At 38.9% G+C, this 15,482-nt stretch overlaps 1 protein-coding gene across 4 annotated transcripts in view; it reads right to left on the bottom strand.

The window, feature by feature from the left end:
- The window catches only part of WDR35 (WD repeat domain 35), a 49,935-nt gene that overhangs the window by 7,638 nt on the left and 26,815 nt on the right, over window positions 1-15,482 (bottom strand). For all 4 annotated transcript variants that reach the window (XM_037392051.1, XM_037392050.1, XM_037392049.1 and 1 more), the window contains 9 exons: window positions 11,818-11,887; window positions 11,039-11,092; window positions 9,152-9,261; window positions 7,367-7,577; window positions 6,710-6,790; window positions 6,440-6,576; window positions 3,531-3,734; window positions 1,481-1,627; window positions 231-363 (listed from right to left, as the gene is read on the bottom strand). In XM_037392051.1, coding sequence (XP_037247948.1) covers window positions 231-363; window positions 1,481-1,627; window positions 3,531-3,734; window positions 6,440-6,576; window positions 6,710-6,790; window positions 7,367-7,577; window positions 9,152-9,261; window positions 11,039-11,092; window positions 11,818-11,887 — 1,147 coding nt within the window. The remainder of the gene's footprint in view (window positions 1-230; window positions 364-1,480; window positions 1,628-3,530; window positions 3,735-6,439; window positions 6,577-6,709; window positions 6,791-7,366; window positions 7,578-9,151; window positions 9,262-11,038; window positions 11,093-11,817; window positions 11,888-15,482) is intronic.

The raw sequence follows: 15,482 nt of genomic DNA, 5'->3' as shown, positions 1-15,482 counted from the left end.
GAATAATCAGGTCTTTCTGGGAACCTGGACAATTGGGGAAAGGAAGAATGGTGGAATATGAAAACAACAGTAATACTGGTGATCAATACCAAAGTAACACCATTATGCTTAAGTGAGTATGTCTTATATTGCATTCTTTTTCTCCTTCTTTCTTAACCCTCCCAAGACGGGAAATTTTAAATAAATAGTTGAACATAAGACAATGAAAAATAAAGGTACTTTTTGCTTACAGGGAGCAATTTATTATTCTCTGGAAGCGAGTTAGCTAGATTCTCCAGTCCTTGGTAGTCCTCTAGCATGTAGTAACATTCAGCTAAACGTTCCTGGTTTCGTCCTTGCACATAGTACTGTACAGCATTTAACCTAATAAGAAAAAAAATAATAATATGGCAGCTTGTGATATATAAAAACATAGGTAACTTTGCTTGAAAAAGCTTTCGTAGCTAGACTTTCACTTTTTCTGAAATGGACTAAAATTTTCAGAGATCATTATATTGGAGTGATAACAAGATTGATTCTCTGACTAGCATAAGGTTAGGAAATCAAGGAATCTTAAAATGGTATTCCCACATCTGCACAGATCATAGCTGATAATGGACAACAACTTACAACTAAACTTTCACAAAAGGGCTTTAATGTCATGCCTCCATATTTTAAAAATGCAAGCACTAAGATCTCCAAGACCATTCTCCAAAGTTACCTAAAGCATCTAAAAATCAACTTTCAAAATCTAATCACAAGTTTTCAACCGCTTTCGGACCCAAGTTCTTTGTGTTAATATAGTCTGGGTAATTGCAATTCATAGGAGAGCTATGGAACTCTATAAGGCAGAGCATTCCGGATGTTAAAAGTTTACATGGGCGTAGAAGGAAACAAGAAAGGGTCATGAAAGAAACTTTCTCTGCAAGTTGTTAACTATGAAGATGTCACTTCTGGCTCAGTCAGTACCTGACTGCAAAATGCATTCTTGAGAAATAATGTTACATGTGTGCACTGTTCTTAAAACCTTCCTTGGGTGCCTGGAGACAGATCCAGGTCAGAGAGAACTCCGGACCTTTCCAAATATTTGTAGGTTTAAGCATTCTAGAAAGCTTGTGGTTAGTTTTGAAATTCATTGATGTTTAATAATTCTCTCCTGCTCTTAATTGATTATTTTTTCTTTAATACTTTCTATAAACAGTCCAATACAACTGTATAGGTATTTCTTTTCCCCTCCTCTCCTTTGAAGAAGACAGACTTCTGGCAAAACTGAGATTAATCACATTCATTCTTTAAAGAGTTGATCAACAGCTATCTGTTTAAAGGTACATGCAGTGATAGAACCATAAAGGTCTGAGCTAAATCTCACAATTCCAAAGTTATCCCATATATTGCATCTTGACTTTCCTGATGTCTGTCCCTCATCATAAATTAAGGCTTGTCGTCATTTTTATGATTTCCTTTGTAATTTCCTTCTTACTAGTTCCCCTACAGAACATACCATTTCTGACGGTCTGCAAAATAATCTCCAATAGCATTGTGTGCTTGTTCAAGAAGGGCATCATCTGAATCACCTGAGCCAGTTTTCAATAGCTGCAGTACTCGAAACCAATCTCCCAGTTTTATCCGAAGTCCAATGGCAAGATCTCTAGTATAAACAGAACATAGCAGGAAAGTCAGACAACAAAATAGCTAACAAAATCTTGAGAAAAGCATCCAAAAGTATTTTCATGTTCATAACCTACATTGCAGGTATCACAGTGATCGTTGTTTACAATTTAAACAGTATTCCATAAAAGCAAATACTCAGAGAGCTCACAGGTTATACTATATGCATGCACTTCCCTATTAGCCATACTCCTGTATGAGCAGTTAAATGAACAGCCAGCAAGACAATGGGGCTGATGTTACTTCAGGTTTCCTCTTAATTTGGTATACCCTTTATCTTTCACTGCTGACCGCTACAATAGATGGCAGCAGCTACAGGAGGCTAAAAGTAGAAGGGAGATTGACGGAAAAGGCCAAGGAGCAAGGAATATAAATAATAAAGCTAAATCTGAGATGTAACAGAATGGATTTTAGAGACTTCTTTCAGATTCAAGATGACTTTGGATGACAGAGAAAGGACTCTGAAAAGTCTTTCCTTTTTATTATTCACGCATATATATGACCCACCATTTGTCTAGCATGGATTTTTTTCACCATATAGAATAATTCTATAGTACTTCATAAAGAACTAATTTGCAGATGCATAAAAAATAAATGGGAGAGATCTATACACTTCTTTAAAAAATGCCCTAAACTTACAACTGAGTTAAGGAAGGCAGCAGCAAGACAGTGCAGTCAGCTAAGTAAGAGTATCTATGTAAAAAAATCTAAAATTGTATTTGAAAAATAAATCTATTTCAGCCTGATTTATGATATGTCATTATGAAGATTTTTCTAGTGGTGAGGAGACAGGTCAATACAGAATTCCCATATTCTTGTAGCTGGAGAATAACATGCTCTACTGTTCAAGAAACCAGTAAAAAATAAAATAGGAACTCTGACTTCGGCAACCCTACAGTGGTCAAATTTCTCTTCAGCATGTGGAAAAGAATATGCCATATCTACAAAAAAAAAAAAAAAAATCAGTGTTGCAGTGTGACTGAAGCACTTACAAGGCAGTCCACCTCTACAAACTGGCATAATCCCATTGGCTAGTTAATTATGTGCAAGAAAGTTTTCCATTACCAAGCACTAACAGGCATCCTTCCCCAGCTCCTGCCTTCCCCCACCCCCCCTTACTGAGGAAGAGGAAGGTTCGTCATTCTTACAGCATGAAAGAGGAAATATTTTTTTCTCCATCACTCCGTACTTTTTTTCATGGCTTCTTTAATCAAAGCTTAGAAGTTTCACATGTGCATAAGTGATACACGCTTCTCTATGTTTGACCACCACCTACAGGCCACATCGTACAACTGCCGCTTAGTATTTCTTGTCCTTTTTCAGTAGACAGTGCTCTAGCTAATTACTTAGTATTAATTTATATTTCCCAGTAATACTGTTAATTTTACTTTTAATTTTTTTTAATTTTTACTTTTTTTTAATTCCTGAACAAAAATTGGTCCAGAATTTAAGCCAGAGTCCTTTCTGTTTCTCCAGAGATCACCATTCATTAAACACACTGTTGTTTGTATATGTAATTGGAAAGAACACATACTTGGCTACGAGCTAAAAGCAACAGTACATAAATTAAACGCTTGTTAAGATTATTTGTATTTTTGGAATCTCGGTTGAAATACTGACAAAATACTTGCAAGAAAAATATTTATGAAACACAGCACTACCTAGAGCAGCTGAGGTGTTGCAATCAGTATGGAATGCACCGATTTACATACAGAATTGGTTATCTATGGATATAACAAAATTCTCTCTATATGATGTTCTTCTGTCTTCCAGAAACTGATAAAAAGTCTTCAGTGCTAAAACAGCCACTCTTTATTAAGGCAAGCAGGGTTTTTTTCAGACTTTTTTCTTTATTTGCTGCTGAGATAACTACATGCAATTACCTTCTGTCCATATCCAGATACATTCTTTCAGCTTCTTCGAATCTGCTAAAATAGGCTGCCACTTCTGCTTGCTTCATTGACTTGCTCTGCAGGTTGCCTAGACGCTTCACAAATTTAATACCTTGATAATCTTTGCATCGTACAAAAGCTTGTTCAGCAGTCTGCAGATCCAGCTTCTGAAGAGCAGCTTCAGCCAGGAGACGCCTGTATGAAAAACAAACATAACAGATGGAAAAGTAGCTATAAATTAAATTAAATTAGGATCCATTTAACTAGTAATTATTTAAAGAAGACATTCAAGTTACTGTGATTGTATTTTTTACTAACTAATCTTAATTCAGTTGTATGTTTATCCACAGTATGTTCTGTGATCTATCCAGTACAGGCTCAGTGACAGATGTTCAAATAACTGATAATATTATTTTGTTCAGCTGTAAAAATGGACACTGGCTTGGAAGGAACTGGCAGGGCTTGAGTATTACCATTGTCCTACATAAAATGTCTGGCTGGCCTCAATGCAATCCCATTTAGGTATTTCTACCTATACATATATCATAACTTTAAGCCTTGATGGCAACCTCAGTCTGAAGGCCTCCAACTAAACTGGCCATGAAGAATAAATTATCCTTCTCATGCATCTGGATGTTCCTTGTCCAGTTAGGACAGCAGACTGGGAAACCTTGTACTGGTACTGCCCCAGTGGCTAGTTCTGCAAACAGAATTTCAACCTTCAGGCCAACCTATGTCGATCAGGTGCTTGAATGTACTCTAGAATTTTATGCAAAAATAAGGCTAGGTAAATGTAGACTGGCTGATTGACACTGTGAAACAAAGTTAGCGCAGTAGAGCTCTGACAAAACCAATAATATTATCACTGTATTCAGTGCCCTAAGCCATACTTAGGCAGTATCAACTCAGTATTTTTTGAATCAGTTTGAGGTTAGTATCACTTCAACTCAGGTGCTCGTCACTGACATCAATGAAACCAAGAGAAAAACAGTACGGTAAATTCAATTGATCTGCAACATACATCATCCTCTTTGTTGCATTCTAGCAGTAAGGGCACTGTCCTGTTCTGATCTAGAATATATTTGCTTTATATCCAACACTTTTAATCCATCTCTTCTGTATCAATGTGACACATCATATATTTCCTTGCATAATGAAAATTAAGTTCATGGCAATTTTGGAGCAAGGTGAACATTTGATACATATTTTGTGATTTTACAATATAAAACTTTTCCAAGGTGCAGACTTTCAAAACTAATAGTCATTTTGTATTTAATAGATGGTATTAGTAAAGAGCATGAACAACTTCAACACTCCAAAACCCTTCAGATAGTTCAGGACATAGTAAAAATGAAGACTTGCAAAATTAACATTTTACTCTACATACTCAAACTAATAAAACTACAGTACTATTACAGAAACTTTCAACATGTAGCTATCACATCCCGGGTTTCAGAATGTACGTTCTGGAGACAAAAGCACAACTCAATAGGAAGGAATGCTTTTTGGCACAAACTTTTAAAGGAAGTTGTGTTGGCCAGTCTTTCAGCAATTCTAAATTCCCCTTTGAACTGTCAGAATTAACAGAGAACTCTCACCACACCTTGATGCAAGCCAAACGTCTAACACAAAGAAATCCATTAGCTTCAAAACAGCCAAAATTACTAAAGAAAGGTACAGATAAAGAAATAATCTCCAGAGAGTTAAAGAGAATTGGCATCATTCAACAAGTAACTTGTCAATGGAGTTTTAGTTTCTGCTACTGACTTCTCATTAAATTGTCTACTGAGGCATTTACTCTTCCAGCCCTTACAACACAGGATATTAAATAGATTTCCAGAACTCCTGTTTTCACAGGTTTACTCTTGCATGTTTGCTGTGCAGGCTTTTCAGGTTTAGTTTAATAGCTGAGTGCATGTTATGTTTAGTTTAACCAAACCAACATCTCCTTTTCTCAGATTACTTCTAAGAGGCTGCATCATAACATGATTGACATACCCAGACCTTCTCATTCCTGTCCTCCATAGCCTGTCCAAAATGCTACAAGGTTAATCAGCTGCTCTTATTATCATTCTAATGCATTCCCTTTACTGGGTTTTAAGCTCTTCATTATTAAGGTTCAATATAAAATACCTAAATAAATAAACACCTTCTCAACTTCTGACTATTTGAATTTTGATTTACACCAAAAGTTAGCTTTCTGCCAGCTTTTTAATTTCCTTTAGATTCACCCTAAAAGCATGGAGATTTGTTTTGGGGCTCATATAGCATAGAGCAAAAAGGTATCCTGAGTCTGCACTTTATACCAAATTACCATGGCACACAGCAAGTTTACATTCTAGGTAGTACAACATTTATAAAATTATAAGAGTTCCAATTTAAAAGCAGCCCACTTTTTTGGGTTCAAGAACTAGAAGCCTGGGGAAGAACTGGTCCCAAGTTCTTTTTTTCAGATGGCTGCTGAGGAGTCTTGAACACTTGCTCAGCATCTCCTGAAACATGAATTCTCAAATGCTTAGGAACAAAACCCACATCATCTTGCATTCGGGAAATCGTACTGCCACACAGCTTGAAACTGCCCAAACACACCAATTGAAAAAGAGGTGGGAAGCCAGGCTAGCCGGGGACTGCAAGGCTCTTTGGGCCTTCCCTCAACACTGTAAACTCCTTTGGATGTGATTCAGTCCAGTGAAGAGACATGCTGAGTTAGAACAGCAGCCCTTCAGACTGCAGTTGAGCATGGTTACCTTTTTTTTTTTTCTTTTTCCTGAATGATTCTGTTTAAAGCGTATCCTGCTTTTAATTTGAGGTTTTGTACTTTAATACTAGGTCTATCTGAACAGGAAAAGAATACAAAAGAACACAGATTTAAACAAAGTTGGCTTATAAAGAGATCTTACCAGAGTCTGGGATGTGGATTGTCTTCTATGAACTGGGAAGATTCCTCAATGCCAACTTTTTCAATCAGTGCTCGACTGTCTCGTAATGACCGAATCTCAAAATTGAGGATGTAATCTTTGTTAGGATGTTCAGGATTCTAACATAATGGATAAAGAAACATAATTTTATTCCACGTCACCTTTATTTTCACTCAACATAATAAATATCTACATTCAAATCATTAAGACTGACACCAACTTTTCCTACAAAAAAAAATTAGTTATACTTACCTTTAATATTTCATCCAGAAGAACAGATTTGATTTCTAAATCTTCAAAATTGCAAATATATCCAGAAGTTTGTATAGGTTCCTTGAAGTTAAATAAGTTACAAAGGAATTAACTTGTATTCTGCCTGATTAAATCCTAACAAAATCTGTTAGGTATACATAAAAAGACTTTCTTCTTCTCCAAACTAGACTTTAATTGCATTTCCAACAGGAAACAAATATTAAAAATCATTAACATTGCCAATTCCATATACACAGTCATAACTAAAAAATTTCATGTTTTCTGTAACTAAATTATGAGAGATAAAAGGAACACTGGCCAATATTTAGATTCAGCTGAACTGTTTTACAAATACCTTTACTGAAACTGTGTCTCTGTTTTCCAAAGTATACAAAAAAATATGCTCCTGAAAATATATCACATATTTAAGAAAAATACGACAGCACTTTTATCTTTCCAGGACTGATAGTTCATTTTACTTATTTGTTCCTAAACAACATTCCCACACTAGAGTTGACAAAATTTTGAGATTTCCAGAAGCAGATTTATTCATATAAAGACCTAACTAACTGAACAAAAAGCACAAGAATAATACTATTCAACATTAACTTATGAGCAAATTTGTAAAATGACTAATTTACATATGTTAATATTTACCTCTGGATCCAAGTTTCTGAAAACATACATTCTTGTTTTCTCCATCATTGCAAACAAATCTGGGTTATCTTTGGCCCATTTCATATCCCAGACATCTTTGCGTTCCAGTTTCAGCGGCTCACCTATCACTTGCTGTCCTGTACTGTCCACTACCCGTGCATCCAAGTCAAAGAAAGTCAAAACACCTGAAAGGTCTATGACAGCAACACGACTACAAAAAAAAAAAAAAAAAAAAATAAAAGGAAGAAAAAATAAGACAGCTAAGTAATATTATTCAAGGTTGTAAACCTGAAATCGTTCCCTAAATTGGCACACTCAGGACAAATTTCCCCTCTCATCTAATACTAGTATTATTCCATAGATGCAGTGAGATGCATGTGATTTTCATTTATCTGCACAGCAAAAAGAGACCAGAGACATGGAAATAAGTTTTTTATCTGCTCATACAGGACTTGGCCCTGGCAAAGGGTCTGAACTATGCCCATTTTTCATCCATCATTTTGAAGATCCTTAGTACTTCAAATATCAAGCTGAGTAAATTGCAGGTTCTGCCCCTCATCAAACTTTTCTTGACAGAGCCTAAAATTACCAATCAAACAGAATTGTTTTTTATTATTTACTAGAGGAAAATAAAGCAGATTCTTGAATTAAAGAGGCAGTGCAGTGGATGCAGGCTGTTAATATCTAAAACAGGATATCCTGTTTTTCTGCAAAGGGTATTCTTTAGGTTTTTTCCAGACAATATGAAGTATAATCCAATTACTCTTTGAAGTAATTGAAAACACGGGAAAAATATAATTTCTAAAGGTTTACATACGAAAATTTTGAGTTACATTGGTGTTCAGTGAATCACAGTAGCCTGTATTTACTACGATGCCATTTTAAAAGCATTTCTAAATATTGAAAGGTATTTAAACACCCTTAATCCCTATTAAATTTTCAAAAGCAATTTAGAAAATTAACTTCAAAATGCTTAGGGATCTGAGCCTTTTTCACTAGCACAAAGTCATTTAGGAAGGAAACAGCTTGGATTCAAAACCAAATTAATGTGGCTCTGACTAAACCACACTAAAGTGAAGCAATCTATTTTTGGTATATACCTAAAAAGGTGAGTGATCTACACATGCATTATGAATTTCATTTGACATTTTTAATCACTTCAAAATAATTTTATAATGCCTTAGAAATCCTCTTTAATCAGTATATTTTTGCATTTTCTGCCAAGACTCTTGTGCTTTTTCTTGAAAAAAAAAAAGAGCTGTTGAGTAGAAAACAACTTCAGTATTGGCACAGCTGAAGCTTAGGGAAACCAGTCTTGCCAGAAGCATTGCCACCAGCTACAGCTTGTAACAATGGAAAAGTAACATGGGATGAACAAAGGCATTAGAAGGTCACAGGAATAGAAAGAAGGCTTAGAGATGTTATGATATAATTTTTTGGTTCATGTCACAGCCACAGGAAGCTTACGTTTGGTTCACGTAATAAAACAAAGATACTTTCATATATATGTTTCCTTAAACTTCCCATACAGACTCTGAAGAGTTTAAAACATAAAGAGGGCTTTACTAACACAGTCTCTCAGAGCAATCTGATGACTGGCCAGATTTAATTAATTAGTAACAAATAAATAGTTAAGCAACCATTAACAACAACTAGAATAAATAGTTTATATTAAAATTAGTACAAAATTATTATAGAATCATAGAATTCATCGAATTAGTATTGTCACAAATTGTAGTGGTTTAAAAATCTGATACTTGCATTAAAAGCAAATCCATAACTTACCTGGAGTTGCAGTTCAAAGACAGCTGATATGCACGACAGTTTAGGGTATACTTCTGTACTATACTAACGCTAGGAAGACTGTATCTCTGAATCGTGCCAGATTCTCTTGCCTAGAGAAAAAGCAATGCTTGCTTTAGAAAGGTTTTATGTCTATGCTGTTCTAGACAAAGAAGTTTTTGCGTAAGTGACAGAGCAGGAGTGGAAAGAAGGAATGTCATCACCCTAAAAGTTCCAAATTCAACTGTTTACACAAGATACTTTAAGATGCTACAATTAAAATCCCTGATTTGAGCAGATTTGTAAAAATGAGCAGCCATAGTCCACATACAGCCCACAGAACAGTTTCAGAAGCCAAACAACTCCCCATGAACCTTCAGACATAATCTACATAACAAAAACAGATCAGTAAAAAGATCCTTGTCCCACACTGGTAAAACTGCTCAGACAGTTCCATATGACAGTATCAGCTCAGGTCTGAAAGCAGTACAGCTGTGTTCATGTAGTGTTGTCTGTGTGCTGCAAACTCTCACCAATTACTTCAAGACCTGAGCTAGCTTTAAAAGTAAATGCTGTAAAATATACTGGTTATTCAAAGGCTTCAGCAACAGCAAACAGATCTAAGTACCAATGTGGTTTATTTTGCCGAATGGCACACTCCTGCCTTATGCTCAAGACACTATCAAGACACAGTCTAAAATTAGTTTGACATCCCTGGACTGAAATGATCACTGCCACTATTTTCTCATGGTGTTTCTGTAGACCAAACAACAGATCCAGTTTGCTTTACCTACTGTTTAACCCTTATCCTGGAAACGAGTTCATATTAAACTTTAAGGTAATCCAAACTCTGTTGCTTTTTTTTTTCCTCCCCAAAGCCATCCCTAAGATCCTCAGCATAAATCACACCTTTCATCTTTGGCTTTTTCACAACTGTATACCCTATAAACTGAAAAGCAGATTTGGTCAGAAGTGTTAGAAAATCTGTAATATGCATTCAGCTTCAGCACATTTACCCAGATCTGGTCCCAAAGGCGTTTCCTCTCATTCCTTTCCTTTTAACCAAACTCACTGATTAATTATTCTCTTAACTTCATTTTTCTGATTTTTCAAGCACAAAGAGAATTCTATAGTCACCTACTAACCATCACACTTTTTTCTTTCATATTTTCTCCCCATGACCCACTGATTTCGTAAAACCCAGCCAAAAGATGTTAAAAAAAAAAAAAAGTCACTGGAGCAGAAACATGGGAAAACAAACGTTCAAGATCTTTCTTGGGAAGGTGGATGAAATGAATACACAGTGCTCTTTTTCCATCTTTGTTCTGCTCTGCTAGTTTGTTTTAAAGCTGACCCATATTCATCTAGTTCATCTAGTGAGATCACTTTTCAGATTGGAAAAAAAAAATGCACCTGGTCTTTGGCATGATACGATACCTCATACATAATACGTATGTATAATCCATATATTTTTTATATATATATATATCATACTACAAACATGATATTATCTATCACCATATGTTATACCATTAATATGTAAATAGACAAACTTTGTAAATCTGTGTGCACTTACATACAGCCCAGAAAAGAATTCTGTAATCTGAGTTCTGGGAAGTAAGTCCTGACCTGGACTTCATTAAACCCTATGTCTAAGTATTAACTCAGGCAACTAGTCTGTACTTAAATTGTAAGCACTTGGTGAACCAGGTCTCCTAAAAAAGAGTCCAGGTTAATGGAAGTTCTTTGAGGACGTGTAGAAAGAGATTTCATCTGTGTAAGGTCTGAATTTAGACATGCTTTGAAATTATGACTACTTATGAATATATTGCAGAAAAATCTCCTGCCTACAAGCACAAGAGGCAGTTAGGAGTTAATCATGTAACTTACCACAAGTAGTATCTTATCAGATGCTGTTATTGCACAAATTGGATCTCTTGTTCCCTGAAAGTATACAAGTGATATCAGTATCAGTTTTAATGCAACAGTAAGAATGTACTGCTAAAAAAAGAAGTTTTATTTAAATATACAAGAATGTTGCCAAGCATCCACATGAAAAGGGGCTATATAACCTTGTCAGTATACAGTATATGGATGGTTTATGATATTAGTAGCCTTTGTTATGGGAATCATGATGACAGCAACTTTCTTCTCCTGCTCCTCCTCCAGAAAAATAAGAAACCCAAAATATAACAGGTGTTTAACAGAAAACACAAGGTAGCAACTATCCCTGACTCGTGAGGCTTGCAATTGATTTCAGGTACAGTGGTAAGCACAAAAGCAAGCACACACACACTCAAAAGTGAAAAAGGCTGATAATACTAGAAAAGATTATAAGGGTTACTGAGTTTCAACAGGCTTATACTTTGTTGAAGTAATGGGAGCTGCTTCTCACCAAGATAGCAGGTATCTACATACTGGACCCCAGCATATACTTTTTCTATGTTCCCTGCGGTTTGGTGTGTACTTCCAGTAATACATAATGACACAGTAACAACGCACTAACAAAAGGGAAGAAAAATAACACTTATGTCCAAAAGGTAGAACTAAAGGAAAGTTTAACTATGACCACTTCTACTAATGAAAATCTATGAACATAAATAAACCAATGATAACTACTTTCAAGCTACTAGGGATGCCACAATAAACTAGTTCAAAACATCACTCACTTCAATAGCTCTGCTGTAATCAAGGCGTCCATCTGCGGATCCTGAAGAGGCATCATCAATATGATAAATCCTGTAGAAAAGGAAAGTTAGAATGAAAAGCGAGTCCAAAGAAAGGATCATTTTTGATAGAATATAGGTATTTTCAATCCTTGGAGAAGAAAACATTGCAATTGGAAAAGAGAATAAAAGCTATGTCTGTTCTTATGTTCCAGTAGTATCCCCTTTGACAACCCTGGTTTATACTGATATATAGTACCTTCTTTTACTGTTACAGCCCGTATGCCAAGTCCACCACTAAACCATGTCGCTAACCACTGCATTTTTTTTAAACACCTCCAGGGATGGCGATTCCACCACCTCCCTGGGCAGCCTGTGGGCAGCCTGTTCCAATGTTTGACAACCCTTTTGGTGAAGACATTTTTCCTACTATCCAATCTATGCCATGATCAGCCAGAGTCTCCAGGAGAATGCTGTGGGAGATGGTGTCAAAGGCTTTACTAAGATCCAGGAAGACAACATCCACAGCCTTTCCCTCATCCACTAAGTGGGTCATCTTGTCATAGAAGGAGATCAGGTTCATCAAGCAGGACCTGTCTCTCACAAACCCAGGCTGGCTGGGCCTGATCACCCAGTTATCCCACACAAGCTGCATTGATGGTGCTCGGGATGAGCTGCTCCATAACCTTCCCTGGCACTGAGGTCAGGCTGACAGGCCTGTAGTTCCCTGGATCCTCCATCCTGCCCTTCTTGTAGGTGGGCATCACACTGGCTAACCTCCAGTCTGCTGGGACCTCCCCAGTTTGCCAGGACTATTGATAAATGATGGAGAGTGGCTTGGCAAGCTCCTCTGCCAACTCCCTCAGCACCCTCGGGTGGATCCCATCCAGCCCCATAGACTTGTGCATGTCTAAGTGGAGCAGCAGGTCACTGACCGTTTCCTCCTGGGCTGTGGGGACTTTATTCTGCTCCTCCTCATCCCTGTCTTCCAGCTCAGGGGGCTGAGTACCCAGAGGGAAGCTGGTCTTGCTATCAAAGACCGAGGCAAAGGAAGCATTGAGTACCTCAGCCTTTTCCTCATCCTTTGTGGCAATGTTCCCCATCACATCCAATAAAGGATGTGGATTATCCTTGGCCCTCCTTTTGTTTCTAATGCATTTGTAAAAACATTTTTTGTTATCTTTCATGGCAGTGGCCAGCCTGAGTCCTAGCTGGGCTTTCACCTCTCTAATTTTCACCCTGCATAACCTTGTGACATCTTTATAGTCCTCCAGAGTTGGCTGCCCCTTCTTCCAAAGGTGGTAAACTCTCCTTTTTTACCCCAAGTTCCAGCCAAATCTCTCTGTTCGGCCAGGCCAGCCTTCTCCCCCACTGGCTCATTTTCCAGCACATGGGGACAGCCTGCTCCTGTACCTTTAAGACTTCCTTCTTGAAGAAGGTCCAGCCTTCCTGGTCCTCTTGGCCCTTCAGAATTGTCTCCCAAGGCACTGTCAACCAGGCTCTCAAACAGGCCAAAGTCAGCCCTCCACAATTCCAACGCAGTGGTTCTGCAGACCCCCGTCCTTCCTTCCGAGAGCTGAAAAATCTGTTATCTCATGATTGCCATGCCCAAGATGTCCTCCAACCACCACATCACCCACCAGTCCTTCCCTGTTTGCAAACAGCAGGTCCAGCGGGGCATCTCCCCAGGTTGGCTCACTGACCAGCTGTGTCAGGCTGCTATCTTATGCTCCAGCAACTTCCTAGACCGTTTCCTCTCTGCTGTGTTATATTTCCAGTAGACATCTGGTAGGCTGAAGTCCCCCAGGAGAACAAGGGTTAGTGATCTTGAGACTTCTCCCAGCTGCTTGTAGAATGTTTCATCTGCCTTGTTGTCCTGGCTGGGTGGTCTATAACTGACTTCCACCAGGATACCCACCTTGTGGGCCCTCCCCCCGGTTCTTACCCTTACACTCAACCCTACTGTCACCATCATTGAGCTCTGGGCAGTTGAAACACTCCCTGACATACAGAGATACTCCACCGCCTCTCCCTCCTTGCCTATCCCTTCCAAAGAGTTTGTAGCCATCCATTGCATTACTCCAGTCATGCGAGTTATCCCACCATGTTTCCGTGATGGCAATCATGTCACAGCCTTCCTGCTGTATTATGGCTTCCAGCTCCTCCTGTTTGTTGTCCATGCTTCAGGCATTAGCATAGATGCACTTCAGCTGTGCTATTGATCTCACCTCCAACCCTGGCATGCTGCCCCCAGGCTCATCTCTAACAAGCTTGGTTTTATTCCCTTCCCCCTCAAATTTAGTGTAAAGCTCTCTGTGAGCCCTGCTAACTCCTGACCTAGAATGTTTTCCCACTTTAAGACATGTAAACCCCACTTGTTGCCATGTAAATTGACCCACGATCAAAAAGACTAAATTTAGCCATTGACAACAAGCCTGGAGCCAGGTATTGATCTGTGTGATCTTCTGATTACACACCCCATTGTTCCCTGCAACTGCCAGGATAGAGGAAAACACTGCTTGTGCTCCTGATCTCTCAACCAGTCATCCCAAAACCCTGACATCTATCTTGATTGCCCTCAGACTTGTTGTTTGGACTTCACTGCCGACTTGAAAGACCCATGATGGGTAGTAATCAGAGGGCCACACCAGACAAGGGAGTTTTCTAGTGACAGTCCTTACCCGCCCCGAGGAGGCAGCAGGCTTCCCTATGGGTTGGATCTGGTTGGCATATTGGGCTCCCCTTCCTCTCAGAGCAGTTGCCAATGACAACCACCACTCTCTTCTTTCTAGCAGAGCTGGTCATGGTGTGTGGGGTTGACTGTCCCTAGGTAATTCCTCCTACGTGGACAGGCTTTCATCCACATTATCATTTTCCTGGCCTTCAGCTTCCAGAGCCACTGGTATGGGAAGGTGAATCAGGCCAGGGGGGGTGATCCACCTGCTGCCCCAAGCAGGGGCCTGTTTCCATTCTCCCCATCACTTTAGACCCCTCCCATCTGCCTGGTGGTGAGCAGGTAAGGAAGCCTCCCCTTCTTGTGATGTGTCCATATGGTGCATTTGGCTCAGTGATAGCAGAGAGTGGCTCCACTAGTCTCTCCCTCTCACACTCCCTGATACTCCTTAACCTATTTCCCCTTTCAGCTCTGCCACCAGGCTGAGCAGACCTTCGTCCCCCCTGGTTGCACCTCACACAGGTGTTATCTCTGCTGCCCTCTGGTAGCAGTGACAGCCTGAGGCCCCCCTGCAGCCCATGACCTGGGCTGCTGCATGGTTACATGGGAGCTCCCGTCTGGGTCATCACATGCCTTCTGGCACTGGCTTTTGGCCGAGTGGAAACCATGGCTGGGTTTCTTCTGCAGGGGTGATGACCACTTCTGAAGCTCACCTTTTTGAGCAGTTAGAGGGATAGCACCCTTCCTGCAAACTGCCCTACGACATAACCTATAAAATTTTATTCTGCAACAAAAAGTTCCTGCAAACCATCAGCTGCCCCAACTGTCTCTTTTCAAACATGCACCTCCATAATTCCTCAGGCCCTTCTCCATACTTACGGAGAGCTTCACCTTGACATCCACAAAACTTACATATTACTGTATTCAATACTTCATCATACCTTCTCTTTTGCCTTAAAAAGCAGCATTAGGAAAGATTTTAGAATACTAAAAC

This window comes from Falco rusticolus, chromosome 6 (genome assembly GCF_015220075.1).
Source record: "Falco rusticolus isolate bFalRus1 chromosome 6, bFalRus1.pri, whole genome shotgun sequence".
Taxonomy (NCBI): domain Eukaryota; kingdom Metazoa; phylum Chordata; class Aves; order Falconiformes; family Falconidae; genus Falco; species Falco rusticolus.
This window is presented reverse-complemented; position numbering and strand designations above follow the sequence as displayed.